The 19,759-nt window shown below is 41.3% G+C and overlaps 2 protein-coding genes across 6 annotated transcripts in view; both read right to left on the bottom strand.

Moving 5' to 3' along the window:
- Positions 1-70: 70 nt before the first annotated feature.
- On the bottom strand, positions 71-3,526 carry lpar2a (lysophosphatidic acid receptor 2a). 3 transcript variants are annotated; one of them, XM_087173479.1, is made up of 4 exons: positions 3,367-3,526; positions 1,681-2,433; positions 705-1,012; positions 71-247 (listed from the first exon to the last, which is right to left on the bottom strand). In XM_087173479.1, the coding sequence occupies exons 2-3, from the start codon at positions 2,429-2,431 to the stop codon at positions 708-710; spliced, it is 1,056 nt and encodes a 351-aa protein (XP_087029605.1). In that variant the 5' UTR covers positions 2,432-2,433; positions 3,367-3,526; the 3' UTR covers positions 71-247; positions 705-707. The 3 variants fall into 3 exon arrangements, with proteins under 3 accessions (XP_087029605.1, XP_023260108.1, XP_087029606.1); XM_023404340.2 differs by having other exon boundaries at positions 726-1,012; XM_087173480.1 differs by lacking the exon at positions 3,367-3,526 and having other exon boundaries at positions 726-1,012; positions 1,681-2,280; positions 2,363-2,433.
- Positions 3,527-6,488: 2,962 nt separating this feature from the next.
- The window catches only part of brd4 (bromodomain containing 4), a 30,637-nt gene continuing 17,366 nt past the window's right edge, over positions 6,489-19,759 (bottom strand). For all 3 annotated transcript variants that reach the window (XM_023404286.2, XM_023404285.2, XM_023404284.2), the window contains 18 exons: positions 18,790-19,180; positions 17,768-17,905; positions 17,540-17,675; positions 17,094-17,425; positions 16,551-16,934; positions 16,317-16,445; positions 15,373-15,603; positions 15,051-15,280; positions 14,304-14,635; positions 14,056-14,151; positions 13,573-13,974; positions 11,881-12,684; positions 11,668-11,774; positions 11,430-11,580; positions 11,187-11,317; positions 10,898-11,103; positions 9,252-9,573; positions 6,489-9,058 (listed from right to left, as the gene is read on the bottom strand). In XM_023404286.2, the coding sequence (XP_023260054.1) occupies positions 8,990-9,058; positions 9,252-9,573; positions 10,898-11,103; positions 11,187-11,317; positions 11,430-11,580; positions 11,668-11,774; positions 11,881-12,684; positions 13,573-13,974; positions 14,056-14,151; positions 14,304-14,635; positions 15,051-15,280; positions 15,373-15,603; positions 16,317-16,445; positions 16,551-16,934; positions 17,094-17,425; positions 17,540-17,675; positions 17,768-17,905; positions 18,790-19,038 (4,449 nt within the window). In that variant the 5' untranslated portion in view covers positions 19,039-19,180 and the 3' untranslated portion in view covers positions 6,489-8,989. The remainder of the gene's footprint in view (positions 9,059-9,251; positions 9,574-10,897; positions 11,104-11,186; positions 11,318-11,429; positions 11,581-11,667; positions 11,775-11,880; positions 12,685-13,572; positions 13,975-14,055; positions 14,152-14,303; positions 14,636-15,050; positions 15,281-15,372; positions 15,604-16,316; positions 16,446-16,550; positions 16,935-17,093; positions 17,426-17,539; positions 17,676-17,767; positions 17,906-18,789; positions 19,181-19,759) is intronic.

Below are 19,759 nucleotides of genomic sequence, written 5' to 3'. Positions count from 1 at the left end.
GAAAACATGGAAGAGAGGTAGTTTAGCGGAAGTTACTGATGTCCAGCAAAAAATCCCAAAACAAAAGAGAGAATTTTACACAATTTATCCTGGTTAGATGACAGTAAAATCTGTTTTTTTTTCCCCCCATACTGCAGGCCTCCAGCCATCATACCCCAGGCATTGTCCAACTGTCTTCTTTACTGTTGGTGTCCTGAGGCATACACAAGGCCTGATCTTCTGACTTCTGGACACAGCCATGTGTTTCCTATGAAGAAAACATAATTTATTGAGCATGCAACAAAGAAATATAATTTCAAGAAAGAGTCAGACAATTCATTTACAGACCCATTTGCTGACTGACTCTAAAAAACATCTGACATCTAATAATTCAATGCACTGTGTTCCCCTCAGACACTTTTACAAGAAAAAGTAGTCTTTGCTCCAGGATTAACAAACCGAAGCAAAGAAATCTAGGAGGAATCTCCTGGTTACTTCTTGCCACAGGTATGAGAGAACTTTATATTTTACTTCCAATCTGATAGGTTACATTAGAAATCAGCATGTGCATCAGTGCAGTAAGTGTAAACCAGCATGACTCACAAAGGAAATGTGAGAAGCCAAAAAAAACAACGGGCATAATAGAAGACTTTGTTTCATGTTAACCTAGATAAAAGGTACTGTTTTAAATGGAATTAATGTTGCTTTGGGAGTGTAATGTTTACATTTCACAGGTTGTATCTTGCCTGACTAAAAGCAACCGAGAATGTCTCTGTTAAAGGTGAGTCAATCTCTACAGGTGGAGGCTCCCTCTGCTGAGTGACACCTCTCCAGCATAGACAGCACAGGATCCGCTTGAATGTCCTCCGCATCTCGTCGTCTCGCAGGGAATAGATGATGGGGTTGACCAGAGAGTTGCACTCAGCTATCACCAAACAGAACTTCTCATAGTCGTTGGCGTGGCTGTCTTTACCCAAAAGCCCGTCCAGTAAGAGAATGATGAGGCCAGGGGTCCAGCAGATTACAAAGGCGCCTGCAGAGATGTGGTTCATCAATGAAGACAGGAATGAATCAACAACAATAAACTCAAATCCGATGTAATATGACACCGGTCTCAAAGGGCAGCTATGTTGGCTAGTGTTTGCAGTTTGACTGCTTGGTATTAAGGTTAAGTTCCTCTCGGAGATGAGTCACCTGAGTAATCAAAGGAGTGGATTATGAAGAGAAATATGATTTCAATTTCACTGTGACACACTGGACATTCCTAGCAACCTCTGAAATTAATCCACCAGCAGCACTCAGACAAGGTCTGAGAGACAAACAAGACTAAGGCTGTAAAACAAGTTTGTGGGGGAAGTGAAAGACTGCAGGAAGCAAGCAGCCCCAGCTCTCTGATGAGAGAGAGAGAGAGAGAGGCCAATGCACATCAAAGCACTTGAAGTAAGGTAACTTTAAAAATGGAACACAATTCAGTTTCACATCATATGACATGGTGGAGAGTTGAGTTCAAGTCAAATCCATTAAACTTGACTTTTTGAGAAAATGTAAAGGAGATACATTTTTTATGATGTGGTAAAAATTAAATGTGAATTGTGCAAAAAAAAAAAAAATGCCTGCAAAACAAGAAAAGGTTGCCCCTAATATTTAGTACATACAGTCTAGATGTTTGTGTTTTCAGTGCGTCTGTGCTGGACTTCTTACCCAGAACCATGGAAATAGTTTTCATCAGGTTGATAACAGTCTGTCTCTGCTGTATCTCAGAGGTATGCTGAGACACGTTCTGGCTCCTGTATCTTACATAGATAAAGATACGAGTGTACATGGCCACCATTATGAAGAAAGTGAGCAAGTTTAGGACTGCCCAGAAGATGAGGAATTGGCGGCTGTAGAGAGGAGCGACAGTGGAGCAGTCTGACAGATTGCACTCGCAGTTCCAAAACTTGGAGGGCACCAGGCCCATGATGATGCTCACAGCCCAGATGCAAACTATCAGCAGCACCACTCGACGCTTGGGCATCGTGCTGTGCAGCTGCATGGTGAGAATGGTCTGGTGGCGCTCTACGGCGACAGCAAGCAGGTTGGCCACAGAGGCTGTCAGGCTGATGTCAATCAGAGCCCCGCGGATGTACCACTGCTCCTTAGTGAGAGTCCTGGTCCAGGGGCCCGTGTTCAACATCAGGTTGGCATAGGCAATACCGGCAAACAGGTCTGCTGCAGCCATGTTGCCCAGGAGATAGTAGATAGGAAAGTGGAAGCGGCGGTTCATGAAGATGGCCACCATCACCATCAGGTTGGCCAGGACTACGATGAGACACACAGTCAAGCCCAGTCCAATAACCACAAAGTCCCGCGCCGTCCATGTTACACTGACTTTTTTACCCACCGAGTTGTAAAAGAAGGTGACATTACTGTTGTAGTTGCAGGTATTCGTCACACTGCTCTCCATGGCCATGACTGCGGACACAAAACAGGAAGTTCAGTATATTTACCTGTCATCAACAAGAGGTGCCACAACAAGCAATGTACAATACTGTATTAGTTCAATAGAAGGATTTCCATTCAGTACATATTAAGTATTCATAACTCTATTGTTTCATCCATGTCACTCAAATATTATGCTTTTACAAACTGAATGCTATAATATAAGACATATATATAAGACATTCCCAGGCTCTCATTTTAGCTATGTGTCCCTACAATATTATATATACTGAACTGTGGAATTTGTGTGTCAGAAGACTTGATGTCTACACAAACTAACTACATTCAACACAGAGGTTGTCAGTGTGATCAAGATATCTGTACAGATAATCCTCCAAGGTGGAGAAGAAGATAAATTCAGTTTATTATAGGTGTTTTGTGACAGATGTATTACTGTAAAGGTTACCACTGTGCTAGTGATGATCTGACAATGAAGCAAGTGGGAAAAATAATTCGAATAAACTTGCGTTCATTTGAATTATTTTTTGCTATAAAACGCCAGAATAAAAAGACATAGGTGATGTCTTCAAATTGCTCGTTTTGTCCAACCAATAGTCCCAAACCCAAAGGCGCCATGATTACAGTGATATAAAACAGCAGCCCTCTGGAATCATCGATCTACACTATATATATATATATATATATATATATATTAGGCGTACTAATATTTAGGACACAAAAACGACAATGAAACATTTCAACACAAGTTTCCCCTTCTTTCTGGGACAATATTTAAAAATAAGAGACACATTTTTATTGATATAAAGAGCTAAACTTGCAGTGAGATGTGTGCAATTGATAAAAAATAGCTCTCATCTGTTAAATTGAAACTTCTGTTAAATTGAAACTCATGGAGATTTTCATTTCGACTTTATGCAAAGAAAACGTTAATTATATCAAACCTACAATAGTCTCAGGGTCTCCTCCATCCAGACGGGTCTCATATGAAACCGGTGGTCCTGGTTACCATTTGACGAAACACAAAGTCTTCGAGCTGCTGTCACCGGTGTCCCTCCATACAGCGACGCGGCTTCAGGAAGACGCCAGTGTGAATCATTTTCACTCAGATCAGCTGCTGCCGACGGACAGGTAGCGGTGTTGGCTCCACCTACAGCCTGAAATATCGGAAAAAACATGCACACACTCGGTTTCAGTCATTCTGGGCATCTAAGAGGGAGATTTTTCTTTAGAGGACCTCGTACGAATCTTAGCAAAAACTGAGGTGTTGCTCATATAGCTTTCGGCTCAAAGTATGTTTTTAATACTTTTGAAGTTAGCTATAAAAAGCGAAAAGAAACACCTTGCTCCCAAAGACTCATACGTAATTTAGGTGGAACCCCTGAAGGCAGCATGACATAAAAAGCAAAACGCGACTTTTGACTGAGTGATTCAATTCTACATTTTCAGTCAGAATAAACCACATATTGACACAGATAACTGTAATTATTTTAGAGGTATCAATGAGAAGAGTTGTAGTCACAGTGGTCTATAGTTAGTAGCCTATCTGAATGACCAAGCATAATAGCGTTAGACAGAATGTTGCATCTTTCGGTTTTTCCTATTTTGAAAGTATTCGCCGGAAGTGTTGTAAATTAGTTACAGTTACATGGTGTTCGCTAACCTCCAGTGATCACAATGATGAACTGCAACACTGCACTTGATTTGGTTCTAACAACCAAACTCAAGCGTACTAATGGTTGGTGTTTGTCAAAATAAAATAACTAAACGAAGCAATCAGAAACAAAGTAACAGAAAGAACAAGATAGAGAACAAATAGAGTCTACAGCTCCACATTCTTCATCGGGGATGGGACAGAAAATAATACTGATTATTGATATTCTAATTAGGTATTCAAAAGGTTATTGTTCATGTAGCTGTTAACAGTATCTGTATCATAAAATGTGTACTTTGTAATCAAAGTTCAAACAGAATTAATGCATGAATGAATGTAATTCCTATGAACGTTACCTCCGTGAATGTATTGTGTTGTCATCTAGTGGTCACACCGAGGAACTGCAGGGTTAAATTCGTCAAACTCGCGTCAGTGCAGCCATAGCACAACACTACCACTTCCGGAGAAGAATCGGAATAAAGTACCGACAGAGGCGAACAGTATGAAATGATTTCCAAACCCGAGTACTACAGATATTATAACGATTATTATGTATATTTTACCTTTTACGCTTAAATATTACCGTGTTTATGGTGGCAGCAAGTACTAACCACTAGCAGGAGCCTCGGAGCAGCTTAGCTAGCTTGGAGAGCCGACAAATAACTGGATGGCGATTTCCACATCGTCACTTAACATCAACCACCCAATGGCAGGTATCCACGGCATTACATTCACTATTCTTTTTTAAACAGTTTGCCATAATCTTAACCTGTATCAACTTAGTACTGAGGAGAGCTTTGAAGAAAAAAAAAGCTACATTTGAACTCAACTCCGATCTATAGAATCACTGGCCTCCAGTGGTCAAAATGGGAAACTACAACACTATATTTAATTCAGGGCTAACACAGTGTTTGAATAACTGTCATCGAAACTCATGCTGTTAATGATCACAGTCAGCTACGTGCTTATACCATGAACTGAATATTATGCATCAATTTAAAGTATTATTTTTAATATTTGCAGTAGGGTTTGTGTCTAGTTATTATTGTTTGAGCACATTATCTTGCAATTACCGGAAGTGGTGGTATGCTTCATATCTCTATTGACGCTACCTTGACAAATTTAATGTATCGTAGTTTCTTACTGTGACCACTAGAGGACACTAAACACCTCTGACAGAACTCAGGCCAAACATTTACACAAGGATTTGCAGTTGTTTCGACTTTATCAGTATTTATACAACAGTTAGTTCCGACCAAGTAATTTGATTGGACGAGAGACATTCCATGAGTGCTGATATAGAGTACAACAGCAGTGGGACTTTTAACTACATGTATCACTCCGCTTCACAGGTGTTTTATTAACCGTTAATCAGCGTTAAATGAACAGTCGTCGTTTATCTAAGATTACAACAAACTTAACAAAGATGAATATATTTCCAGAAATAAAATTTTAATTAAACGATATATGGTCGTCAGAAGAGGATGAAGGGAAGAAGCCGGGATGCTTCGGTGCACAACTGAGGTAACGTGTAGAAAAAGTAGCAAGTCAGTGTGCACTGTGCAGGTCAGGAAAATGTTTGTGTTGTTTAGCAACAGTCCAGTTGCGGAACTATTTGTGTTGGCGTTGCCAAACAAATTATGAAATAAACAAACAAATCATAATCTGGTTTTGCTTATTGAACTAGGCGCTCGTAGAACTGTTGCATCTGTAACTAATGTGTTGTGATGTTGTACTGAATATCAGCACGGCTTTGATTGTCCTCGGTACTCGGGGGTTAGTCTACCTGCCAGAGATATTCAGACCAGTCTAAGGATGGTATGTATGGTATTCTACGGGCAAATTTTTCTTAGTTGCTGTTGCAATCATATCTGCCTTGACTCTGGTATGAACAACACTGACAGGTTCAACTTCTTTTTTTTTTTTTTTTAAATCAACAGCTCTTAACTATTTATTACCAATAATGTTATTTCTAATAATCACACTCATATTGGCATGTTCAATTCGACAGTAACATACTGTAATAACGCTGTGTTATTTAGTGTTGCAGTTTGGGACTTTGCAGTTAAGTGAAACGTAATGCCATACCAACACCTCCGACTAATACCTTCAAAATAAAATAACCCCAAGAGGAGTCAATTTCTCATATTCTTTTCTGTTATCTATATAAAGGTGGGAAAAACATTTAGTCTCGGCTATTTGTTGAAATGTGTTGCATTGAATATGAAGACTATGCTAAACAACAAAATTAACCATAATTTTTTTGAGTATCTAATATCCACTGAGACTCAGCCTACCACAATGTTGTTCCATTATTATTATTTTGACTAACAGTTCAAGTGTCAAACTTAAAAGCTTAAAGGCCAAAAAAGTGCATTAGTTATTGAACTGACTAAAAAGACTAAAAGAGACAAACTTTTGTTTATTTTTTTTTATTTTCTATAAAAGAGATGAGTTTATTCAATGATCATAACAGACTTAATCGGAGACCTCGATAGACCACTCACATACCAAACGATAATCGAGGAAAATGTTTGAACAAAACCTCCAAAACAGAACACATGTAACACAAAATAAAATACCTGAATAAAGCAAACTCTGGGCTGAGCTGCGGGTCAGCACATTCTCTGTAGAACTCATGGCACATTATGTCCGACAATTACTGTGAAAAAAAAAAAAAAGGCTAAAAAGGAATGAAGGTTGTTTTTTTTTTTTTTTACCCTTTCAAAACCAGTCTAATAATAAAAATTATATATTCATATATGGTGGACTTCATAGAAATTAAAAAGGTGACTTAAGCACAAAAACAAATTCTCCTGAAGTACTGTTTATGTTTCTTCGCCTCCCTTCAATAGAATGCATATCTACACTGTGGAACATGCCTCCTTGCACCACACACTTAAAAAACTTTTTAACAAAAACAAAAACACACACAGTCACACAGCCGTCCAAATTTACACAGTCACACTTACAGACCAGACTCAAATGCTAGTGTGGCAACGCTGAAACATATCTACCTAAAATCTGCTGATTGAACAAAATGAGAAAGTAGTTGTCAGGTGTGTACACTCAAGAAGTCCAGCTAAAACTAAATTTAAAACCCGAATATTGACAACGGGTAAAATATAAAATGCTGTCTTTTCCTTTTTTTATTTATTTTTTTACTCAAACTCTTTCAAAAATCTCCCTCCCCATTCAAATATTACACCACCCATTCCCGACTCACCCCTTTCTAAACCCCCTCAAAGTGTAATATAACCCAACGAGAATTGCAATACAATACAGGCACTGGAGAAAAACACCATAAGAGACAAGTGGCGAGGACGAGATGCATTCAGATTTCAACCCATCCCCAGTCCAAACAATGTCTCCAAAAACAGAATTATAACTCACATCCACTATTATCGAACAAGAACAAAGATAGAAATCAAAACTGTTTTTTCAGCATTTTCTGATTCGTAATTTTTGTAATTGTTTGTCTTTTTATTTTGTATTGTCGACAGTGTGCCCGTGGTGACTATTTGACGCAAAAATTTACTAGGAGCTCCTGCAGATCCCTTCGACTATTTTTACTAACCTCAGGGAGAGAAAGGTGGTAAGTGTTTGTCTTATTCCCCTGACTGTCCTCTCCCTGCTTTGAACACTCTGCTTGTTGATATTTGATCAAAACCTTTTGGTAAGACCAGAGCACACACACAGGGGGAACAGCAAGGGTCTCCTCATCTTCTCACTTCTTAACTGATCCAGTAGTGTGACTGTTGTGAACAGGCCAATGATATGAACATTTCCAACATTATGTCTAAAAGTGTAAAAATACAAAGAATGGTGCAACACTTGTAGTGAAATTATATTCCAACTAAAGCTCAGAGACGGCTGGACCTTTCCACTCTTCTGCTAACGATTTCCTGTTGTGGCTTTATATTAAAAATACAAGGCAGGATGAAAACTTCAACTGATTCAGTCTTTGATAAAATACTTGCTGGAACTATGATAATGCATATATTCAGGGTTTTTTCACTAGCTACCTATCATATTTTAGGACAAGTAATTGAGCATAAAAGTTAATGGGTTGTTTGGCATAGACATAAGTGGCGGAGTGTGTTGGTGTGAAGATTCAAAGAGAGGAAAAAAAGATCCAAAATAAACAGTTATTGTAGTATAAGAAAATACTTCTTTACAGTAGATACTAGATGATGAAAAAGATCTGCGCTGCTCCTACTCCTGGTTGTAAATGTTATTGGTTTATCCATGTGTGCAGGCCACAGAACATAATGGTCTGTTTAGGAAAGAGGTGTAAGGCAAAGTGTACCTTCTCTGCTGAGAAATATACATGATTTACAGTATGGAAGTTGCCCGCCCCCCCAACCATTTCATGTGTTCACTTACAACAAACAAAAACAAAACAGAACATAAAAGACCAGTCCTCTTCATCACCTCAGACATCTGGCAGTTTCAAAACGCCTCTGCGCAGTGTGTCAGTACATTATCAGAGCATTTTCATAGTTATTGGGATGTCTTTACTCTTGCAATTATTGTTGCGCCCATGCACACCGTTAGAAACAAGTGCGAAAAAGGCAACTGTGCCAACAGGGGTCCTTTCGCTCATGTTGCGAGATATCAGGCAGACGAAGCCAAATTCGCAGGAAATTACATCCAAAACAATGAGACTATCCCCATGTGTTGTGTGTGTTCCGTCCACAGGGGCAAAGTGAGCTGTGTCCTCCTCGTCCAGCGTTTGTACTCAAGTCTCCGAGCGCCTCTCATATCTACATACAGTCCATGTCCCTCTGTGGTGCGTGGTCACCAAATCTCACTTTAGAGGAAGTGTACATCATCCAAGTTTTTTTTTTTCTTTTTTTTCATGTGTTTTTTTTTTTTTTGTTTGTTTTTGCAGTTACGTTTCAGTTGCTCCTCTCCTCAAAACAGGTTCTCCTCAAAGATAGCCATTAAGTCACTTTGGAAATTCATGTCAATAGTTGCTGCCATCTGGAGAGAGAAAAGAACAACTTAGTATTTCCTTTGCATTCATTTCTCCTGAGAGTGTGCTTTTAATTTCTTGAAAATCGCTCCTACACCTACAAATATAATTACAATTATTACTGCTATTTCATTCCATTATAATATTCTATTAAATAGAAATTAACATCATATTAAACTAAATGCTAAACAGTCATCTCACCGCTTCTCGCCTCCTCCTCTCCTGCTCTCGGCGGCGTGCTAGCTCCCTCTGTTGGTCTAGTGGGTTTTGTGTGGTGGGCTGCGGCGGTGTGGGGGGTTGAGGAGGCTGCTGAATGGTAGTCGGCTGGGGCTCCTGCTGCTGCTGCTGCTGTTGCTGCTGCTGCTGCTGCTGCTGCTGCTGCTGCTGCTGCTGCTGTTGTTGCTGCTGTTGCTGCTGCTGCTGTTGTTGTGAAGGGACTTGGATGTGCTGCTGTTCCAGACGTCTGCGTGGCTCCTCGTGCACCCTTCTGCTTGGCTCCATGACGTCCTCTTCATCCCGACCTCTGGAAAACATTCGGGCCAATAATTCACACCAGGTGAAATCAAATACTTTTCACATAGCCGTGGGGTTTCATGTCTGAGTAAGAGATATCCTTTAAGCTACATCTGGTGCCATCCTGGGTGTCTCACACGGAAAAATGGATGAGCTAAATATAAACTACGAGCCAACAACAAGGTCAAGTGTAAGGCTATACAAAAAGCCTAAAGATCTGTACAGACGTTTTTTAGCTAAAGGTAACTGGCTGCTACAGCTAACTGGTTTCTAAATTTGGGATATGTTAAAAGCAAAAGATCCAACACTGATGAGCTAAACTTTATCTCTCACTATTTTCACTATTGTTTATTGAATCATAGAACTGAGTTTTGTTTTATCCAGCTAAAGTAAGCCTATGATGTCTCAGTTACAACACATGGAAACACTTACACTAGCTTAACACAGGTAAAATATCTGGTGGCCAACACTCCTTTAACTTTAAAATGTATGTTTTAATTTCTGAAATAAAAGGATTGAAAGCTTTGTAATCTGTACATGAGGTTCATTATTAAGATGTTTAGTGATTATAGTGTCTTGAACATCTGTAGCCTACTGAACGAGTTGTTAAATAACAAGGACTTGTTAGTTTCAGACATTATTAAAACTGCTCTGTAAATATGCAATGGCTTAAGGAAGAGTAGACACCCATATGTACTGACTTATAGGCCTGACATTAACACTCTACCAACTGATGCATATAATCTATTATAATCTTTCCAGGTTTGAATTTTGACATGCGAAACAACCCCTCCTGTTGTCATTAGTTACAAACGATTCTCAGTGGCTGTTGTGATCCTACGATATGGCCACTAGGGGGCATATGACATCACCTTATGGTCCAAGGCTTCTTGTGTCTTATTTAACATCACACAGCCTTCCCAAACACAAATGTATTACTATACTTCATACATTACTTAAAGCTCTACATTGTTGATTTCTTTGGGCAGTTGAGACTCTTTGAAGATGTGCTCAATCTGTAAATATATGACTGCAACAGAGAGGCATCAAAGTCTGTAAACCTCACATGATTTAATATTTCTAATGACCAACAATGGTGAGTATCAATTTCTATCAGTTCAAATGACAGGTAAGCCAATAGTCAATAGTTTCACATTTTCAAAACTGCACAGCGAGTCAGCTTGCTCTTTTATACATTTTCTCTTATTTTCATATTGTAGTTGTGTGAATCAAATATAAAACGAATGAATGATAGGTATATCTGCTCAAAACACAACAGTCCCTCATGAGATAAAAATTGCAGACATCTGTGTATTCCTTCCTGACAACCTTACCGTAGTTTGTCCTGCTCTCTGCGTAGCCGGTCTTTTTCTGCCTGCTCAGCTTGGGCCTTCAGGGCTTTCTCCCTCTCCTCTTTCTCCCGGGCAGCACGGCGGAACTGCTCAAAACTGTCACTCGATGATTTCACTGCAGATAAGGGCGTAGATGTGGACTTCTGTGCCAGGCTGGCCCATGAGCCCATATTCTTTAGTTTCACATCCTGACAAAACACAGACAGGAAGTTCACACACAAAGAACTGAATGAGGTGAATGAAATAATTTTGTAGTGTCTCTTACACACACCTGTACTTTTTTGGGGGCAATGGGCACCTTGGACTCCTGCTTGAACTTATCTTTCTCTTGCAGAGAGGAAGGCGGCACACTGGGCTCAGAAGAGCGAATGACCGGTCGCGAGCTGTCCATGGACTTCACATCTGCTTAATACAAGTACACACAAGAATGGTGTCAGTATCTTGTGCAGCTTCTTCTTCATTCATGTTTTAAATGCAGAAAGTGAGAGGAAACATATGAAGTCTTGGTACGCACTCTGTTGGCTGTGGCCTGGTTGAGAAGGCTTGTTGTCAGGATGTTTGTGATGGTCTGGTCTCATTGCAGGATTAAATGGCTCTCCTCTCATCACTGGTGATGGAGGAAGTTTCTCTTCCTTTAACCCACCTTGGCTCACAGGGGCCCTCTGCTGCTTGGCAAGACAATGGAAAACCCAATGTTAGTTCTGCACTAAACCCACCAAAAATACTTTGTCCGACCAGTGAAGGTTCCTCACCTTTTTGGGCTGCATGTTGTGAGGTGGAGACTGGTGAGACACAGGTGGATACTGGGGAAGTTGTGGGGAATGCATCATGAGAGGGGATGGGTTGTCCCTCATGTGACCTGTCAGCAGAAGGGAGGGGCATTGAACTTCAGTCAATGTCATTCATTTGTACTGCAACAGTTTTTGCTTCTATCATCAGTTACAAATTAAATGTTTGTGACTCACCTGTGTTGTAAGGGTCAGCCTTGGTCGGGCGAGGGGAGGGCTGTTCTTGCTGCTGCTGGATGATCTGTTGTGCTTTGTTGGTGGGCATGGATACTTTGTGTTGTGATCCCTGGGACTGACCAGCTAGTCCAGGACCCTGCTGGTAGTTCAGTTGCTGCTGTTGTGCCTGCTGTTGCTGCTGCTGAGTATGCTGCATGTGGCGGGCCTGGTGTAGAGGCATCTGTTGGGGTGGGGCCTGAAGTGATGGGGCTGGCTGAGCCTGGGACTGAACAGGCAGCTGGGGAGTAGGCAGCGTGGTCTGAGAAGAGAGTTGGGCTTGTCCCTGGACAGACTGCAGAAGAGAAGGCGGTCCTTGTTGTTGTTGTTGCTGCTGCTGCTGCTGCTGCTGACGAGCCTGCGACTGCATGGACTGCTGGGGCTGACGGGCTTGCTGGAACTGCTGTAGGTATAACTGTACTTGGTTCATAGGTGTTGTCGACCCTGGCTCTTCATCATCCTCTAGCAGCATCTGGGGAGGCTGGGAAGACAGCAAGCCCTGGGGTGTGAGCGTTGGGGGGGACATGGGCCGCTGGTGCAGAGGCTGAGGAGGGTGGAGGATCTGAGAAGGGAGCTGATGCTGTGGTGGTGCTGCTGACTGAGGCTGCAGTTGCTGCTGCTGTTGATGCTGTTGTTGCTGCTGCTGCTGCTGCTGCAGGGTTGGCTGCTGCTGAGGAGGGGCTGGTTGCTGTTGAGGGGGTTTAGGATGAAGAGGCGCTGCCTTATGACTGGGTCGAGAAGGCTGCTGAGGCATGGAACTGTGCAAGGCTAAGGTTGCACATTACAAACAAAGGAGGAAGAAACAAAATGCATCATTAATATATTGTGATCCTTGACAGAGTTTACTCCAAAAAACAAAAATAATAATAATTTATAAGTGTATTAACTGGTAAAACCCAATTCTATTTTTGTTCTTTTAAATCTTACCTTTTCTTTCTGGTTTTACTCACTTCAACACATCTCATCTCTTTTAGTATTTTATTATTTTATCTTTATCTTTGTTTTTCTGCCTTTTGCAGATTTACAATAGCATGTCTTCCGTTACTGTATTATTTAATTTACTCACTTAAACTTTTATTTATAATAGTAATTTATTGCTCATTGCATGGATAGAGGTATTATTTTTATTGCTTTTATTCCGTAAAGAACTTAAATTGTTACATTGTTTGTATGAAAAGTGCTTTACATATAAAGCTTAATTGATTGATTGATTAATTTAAGGAACATGACCCCTACTGGAACACAGTGTCATCCGAGCAATGAGTGTATTACAGATAAATACTGCAGGAGACATTACTGCTTATTCATATATTTTCTGAACAGCAAAGAATGGCGAGTTAAAATAAAACATTAAAATAAAATGGAATGGCTGTGCTCAACAGACCAGTCTTATTAAATGTTTAATGGTGTATGTATGTAATAAGTGTTTAGTTTATTATAAAGGACAGGTTAAAGGAAACTAGCTTATTGTAGGTTAAATGAAAGCTAAAATGTACTGCAGTATTAATGCAGAAAAAGCATGTGCCAATTTTGACAACAGCATTGTTGACTTTGTGGGAGCCATTATTGTTCCTGGGACTACAGTTACACTTGCAGAAACAAGTAGCTATTACTTCTGTACCTGTCATAAGTGCAGCAGACTGCATACAGCCTTACCTGGAGATGGGAGGACGGGATGCTGGTTGAGGAAGGGGTGGGTCTCTGGTGACGCCGGCCCAGAATGAGCATTGAGGTGTGGAGGTGGCGGTGAGGAGGAGTTGCCTGTGTGGTGGGACAGATGCATGAGGGGTTGACCGAAAGGCGGCAGGGACTCAAAGCTAGTCTCCAGTAACTGGGAAGACTCGAGAGCAGCTACGGGAGGAGCCATGAAGCCTGCAGGAGATGGCTGCTGCTGCTGCTGCTGCTGCTGCTGCTGATGGTGCTTCATCTGACTGCTGGACTGAAGGCCTGCAGGTTGGGAATTAAGCCCAGGCTGAACAGGGCCGCTCTGAGTGTGAGGATGTGTCTTCTTCCCCTCCTTCACAGACTGGCCCTTCTTCTTCTGCTGTTTTATAATTCCTGACAAAAGTGAAATAAAGATTAGACACTTCATTTGGTGTTTTTGACTGGGGCATTTGAGTGGTAAATACACTAAGTTACCTGTCGCCTCAGTTTCACTGTCTGAGCTGGAGCCACTGCTCTCTGAAGAAGATCCAGTCTTTTTGGAGGTAGCCAAGGACTCCACAGTCTTCTCAACTACAAAAAGACAACCACGTGTTCAAGCTTTTCCAGAATAAAGCAGCAAATGTGAAATTAATTACCCATAGTAATTTCATACTTCAAAGTAAACACGACAATCACACACAGAGAGTCACCAGTTTCCAAACTGTTTTCCTACAGTGGCTCACCTGGAACTTTTTTCTTCTTGCGGAGGCAGGAAGACACATATCTTTCCAGCTCGCGTAGAGTAGAAGGCTTTAGTGTCTCAAAGTCAATCTCAATCTCATCAGGGTTTGAGTTTTTGAGTGAGGGCTCTCTGGACTGGATAATATGCACTACACGACCAAGCTTGTCACCAGGAAGCTTGTTGATGTCCAAGCTTAACTGCCTCTTCTCCTCGTATGTCATAGGCTTGCACTTTTCCCCTGTAGCTGATGACCCAGCTGCCCCCAGGTCATCTTCCAGGCTGGGAACTGGCTGCATGTTGGAGGGATGGTTGCTTTTCATCCCCTCCTTTTTACTACAGAGGCAAAACACACGTATAGTTTACCAATATGTAATACTGAGAAGTCTTTCTACAAATGCAGCTCAAGCTGTGATTTACAACTACAAACAGGCTCATTTAAACAATAACACACACAAAGAAGACATGATAAAGATTACCTAAAAGATACCAGTCAGTTTCTTAACAATGATCAATCTTTTAACAGTCATACTTATTTACAAGAAAAACACAAATTTAAAACATGTCCTCAGATGATCCTCTCAATTGTGACCAGTTACACAGAAAGAGCATAACAATATGGGGCATATAGAACTGAGTAAGTCTAATACCACATTGTGCAATGCCAAGCTGGTAGCTAAAAAAAACAAAGATCTAATATCAAGGAGCTGCTCTAACCAACAGCTTGACATGGACAAAGTTTAATACCCACCTGGGTTTCTTCTTGGGAATAAGCTCTTTGTTGTTATTGTTACTGGTCTTGGTCTTCTTGGAGAGCTGTGGAACAGGTGTAGCATCCTGGATTTCATCTACTAGGCCAGCCATGCTTCCTTTCTTCTTATGCTTATCTTTTTTCTTCTCTTTCTTTTCCTTCTCTTTTCTCTTTGGTTTGCTGGCTTGTGGTTGAGACAGGGCGGCCAGCTGCTCGTGAACAGCCTTCAACTGTATCAAGAGAAGAGACCAGTCCTCAACAAAGGGTAACAAGGGCGGAACAACTAATTTGCAGCCATTCTGAACCTTCTCTGATCACTGACCTGTTCCTGGAGCTCTGCCAACCTCTGGGCTCTCTCCTCTTCAGAGTCATCTGTGGAAGACTCAGACTCAGAGGATGAGTCACTGGAACTGTCTGAAGATGAGGCGACATGGGCCAAAGGAGGCTGGGGCTTAACAGGGGCAGGATGGTGAAGTGTAGGGGCTGGGGCAGAAACCAGAGGCTTGCTCTCAGGTTCATCTGGCATCTTGGCAAATCGCATCTCAAAGACATCCTACAAAATGAAAAGACACAAACAAATTAAGCTAAATGTATGTGTATGTTTGGAGGTATAGACTCAAAACACCACAACTTTTGACTTGAATGCTCTTTTTTTTTGACCCAGTGTGTGCCTTTCTGTATTGGACTTTTTTGGTCAGACTTGTACTGGCCACTATTATCGATCCTTGTGTATTTTAACTCTTTTTAATAACTATGATTGTTTTTGTTTGTAGGTGAGTTGTCTATGTGTGCTTTGTTTGCCGACTCGCTGCCTTGAATCGGCCCTTGAGGGACAAATATAATAGAACTGAACAGTAAACGTTAAGACAGAAATTTGAAGGATATGATAGACTAGTGCGGTGAAAACAAATAGAACAAACCTCTGGTTGAGTAGTTTTATTGTTCAACAAAAACACACAAAAAAAATCAAATACATGTTGTTCAGGGTCTGAGTAAATTAAGCTAGATAATAGACTGAGCATTGAGGCAGCATCCTGGCTCAGTGTTTTTTGTGTGGTACTGAGAATAATCTGTGGAAAATACTAATGCTTTTGACAACACACAATCTAAAATTGATTTTTCTTTCAAATGTAAACTAAAACAGCACCGGCAATTGGCCAATCTTTTCTTAAAGTGAAGATCAGCTAGTTGCTTTAAGATTAATAAAACTCTAAATGAATTTAATTTTACCAAAGTAACATTGTTTACGTGTTAGACTATATTTACCTGTAATTTTCGTGCCATAGCTACCACTTCATGGTCTGGTGGATTATATTTGTAGCAGTTGGAAAACATTAATCGTACATCAGCAGCAAACTCCTGGGGTTCACGGTATTGCCTGTTCTCCAGCTTGGCCTATTAAACACATCAAGGATATTAATTACTTGCCATGCCACAAGTCCACTCTCTTAAATAACTTATGGTACCCTTGATCAACTATGCCTTGTGTCTTCAACACACCTTGATGGTGCTGAGGTCCATGGGATGTTTGATGATATCGTGATAATCGTGTAGTCCCAGTGCATCCACATCGACAGGTTTGTGGAACGGCCAGGCGTAAGCAGCATGCTTCTTAGACAGCATCTCCCTAACCAGACTAGCACAATATCCCAGCTGATCTTGTGGTTTGGGGCTATGACCTCCACTTGGTGCGCTGAGTCCAATCCCCATGCCTATGTGATGCTGAGAGTCTGGAGCTTCCTTCTTCATCTGTTTCGTAGGTCTGGTACTCTCTCGTCTGGGTAGTGTCTTCCCAGATTTGGACTCTGCTGGCGAAGATTCACTGAGTTGGTCATTTGCTGTGGGCGTTGTAGTGTCTGCTTTCCTTTTCTGGCTCTTTCTTTGCTAGATAGCAGTGAACATAAAGAAAGCACAGACATGGGGCAAAAAGACAAGGAAATAAACGATTAGAGTGATGCCAGAACATAACCACACCTGTCCCAAAGCATTGTCAAAAATGAGACCACTTGCCCAAGCATATTTCCCTGTGTCAGTCACACTCACTTTGGTCATGGTTATAGGATTCTGCAGCATGGGGGCAGTGCTCTGGATGGATGCTGGGGGAAGGGGTGTCTGAGCAGGGGGAGGCACAGAAGTCATGATGGGAATTTGAGGAGCGCAGTCTGATTGGCCCAGGGAGTAGGGAGCTCCAAGCTGTGGCGCATGGCTAGGTAACGTTGGGGGCACGTGGGCCTGCATCAAAGGCTGGGGAGGTAGTGAAGGCGGGCCCTGCACTGGTCCTCTGGTCTGCGGCGCTGTTGAGAGGTTGGACAGACCACGAGTTTGCGGAGTCGTGGACGAAGAATCAATGATGGGCCCTGGTTTCAAGTTCAGACCTTGATGAGAGAATATAAATAATTATCTTATCTGACAAAGGACAGATACAAGAATGTGTGTTGACTAAATATAACAGCATTAAGGGGGAAAATAAAAATAAAAAAATCACATACCTCCCTCTCTCCTGCCCCGTCCACGTCCTTTCCCTGTCATGACAACAATCTCAGTTTCATCCTGAGGCATTTCTGTGACCTTTTGGAGGAAAACCTTCTCCAGAGCCTCAGCCATTAAGACTATGTCATCTCCAGGCTGCAGGGGGAGACAAACACTCTTAGCAAAAGTGAAGGCATATCAGAATGTTTGACACTTTATGGTAATAATGGCTCCAGCAACTATGTTACCTTGTTGTATATGTAGCAGTTGGTAAACATCGTGTTGAAGTCTTGAATACATTCTTGGGCATTCCAGTAGTAACTGTTCTCAAGCCTTTTCTTGATTGTTCCCATGTCCATAGGAATTTTGATTATTGTGTAGTAGTCCTGAAAAGGTTGCATACAAGTATGTCAACAATGCAAGACAGAAAATCTTCAACAATGTGACATTCTCTACTGGCTTGACTAAGCTAATTTGAAGCTAGCTTAGAAGTCAAAACATTCCCCATTCTCTTATTGCTTAATTTCTGAAGAAATTGTAAATTGCATTAATTTTATAATTAACCAAAGTAAGTGACTTATTTTGGATTTGAAAACTTTCTATAATTCATACTATCTGTAAACATTTCTATCAAAATAAATCTTAATGGTGTCAGTGATATCTTGAAATCAACTGATGTCCTTGCCAACAAAGACATCTCAAAAATAAAGATGTATGACAAAGGTGTTTTAAGGGATTCTTTTTCCCCCAATTTACAGTTTTTCGGGGGATCTGAGGATAGAGGGTGTTGTATGCTGTACAAAATGTTGTGTCTGAGTGATGTGATATTGAGTTATATAAATGAAATTGACTCGACTGACTAAGCAGAGCACAACGTAATTACAAAGGAAGTTTTGCACACTCCCTCCGCTTAAATTTTTTTTTTTTTTATCAATAAGCTTCAAATATTTTCTGGCACAAACAGAGGCATATCAATGAGCACGCTGAAATCAAAACACTCAACTCAGCCTCAATGAAATAATAGATACATTCAAATGAATCACTGCTACACTTACGAACAAAAAGGAACCCTGACATCTCAAACACTGTATGCGCACGTACAATAAAGGAGAGAGTTGGATGGCAAACAGCAGTAAATGTAAATCAACATACAACAACCATCACAGATGTACAGCTGGAATGTGTAGATCTAGAGAACAATTTGTATGTGATGTCCACTGCGTTTTGAGGCGTGAGGCATCATGCACACAGGGACAAAGCTAGTACTCACAGGCAGGTTAAGTTTGACTGCATCCACTGGTGCATGAAAGGGCCAGGCAAACTGGTGTTTCCACAGGGCCTTCACCACCACCTTGAGCAGATACTGCAGCTGATTGGTCTGGCGCTTTGGCCTGTCGGGATTGATGCACTCTGGGGGTACGGGGTTGCCCGACGACTGGGCCTGCCCCTGGCTGCTGCTGCTGCTGCCCGACATCTGCGCAGTGTCCAGGCCGTCACCCATTCTTACAGGGTTGGGCATGGGCTCGGGCCCCGGAGCGGGAGCTGGAGCTGGAGCAGGGGCAGGGGTAGTGGTGTTGGCAGGACACCAGTTCAGTCTTGGCCCCGGCACAGACTCCACTGACAGAGCACCGCTGATCCCATTGCACTCCTCGCTGGACTCTCTGGAGAGAAAAGAGGATACCGTCATTAGCAGGTCTCTAAACAGTCGTCCATAAGATTTCACATCATTTTGACAGTAACAAAATCATTAACAATATTTTATTGTAATCATTAACAATTGCATTGTAGACCTCTAATACCTTGCTTGTTGCAAATGCACAGCAAAATGTAGCAGCATAATAGTCATTTACCACTGTTTCACTGTAGAATGTAGTGCTTTTCTCTTACAGTAGAGCGTCCATTGCAGGATACTGTCTATGTCGCTCTAGTGGGTGGACAGTATGGTTAAATATGCTCAATTGTCCCGAGTTGAAGAGGAGACCACTGTGTCTACAAACTACATGATAACATTGTGATACCAAGATATTCAGCATATCCTTACACCTCCAAACACAGTCTCAGTTATGTTTAATGCTTCCTGTTTACATTATATCTCCAAGTTCAGTACAAGGCTTCTCAGTAAGAAAAATTTCACACTAGGTCATGACAATGATAGGCTTAATCTTGCATCAATTATCAAACCTAAGAACACAAGACATGTTGAAAATTACAGTTTATGCCATTGCCATAATTTCTGATGG

Source organism: Seriola lalandi, unplaced genomic scaffold (genome assembly GCF_002814215.2).
Source record: "Seriola lalandi dorsalis isolate HSWRI2012SDOR001 ecotype SW California unplaced genomic scaffold, Sedor1 jcf7180002054240, whole genome shotgun sequence".
Lineage (NCBI taxonomy): Eukaryota > Metazoa > Chordata > Actinopteri > Carangiformes > Carangidae > Seriola > Seriola lalandi.
Note: the sequence above shows the minus strand (reverse complement) of the source record. Positions and strands in the feature narration are given on the sequence as shown.

Coding starts and splice junctions, on each gene's coding strand:
- lpar2a (XM_023404340.2), bottom strand. CDS start 2,431: ATGGCCATGGAGAGCAGTGTGACGAATACCTGCAACTACAACAGTAAT. Junction 1,013..1,680: donor AACTATTTCCATGGTTCTGG/GTAAGAAGTCCA, acceptor ACATCTCTGCAG/GCGCCTTTGTAATCTGCTGG. Junction 248..725: donor TCTCGGTTGCTTTTAGTCAG/GCAAGATACAAC, acceptor TTTTCTTCATAG/GAAACACATGGCTGTGTCCA.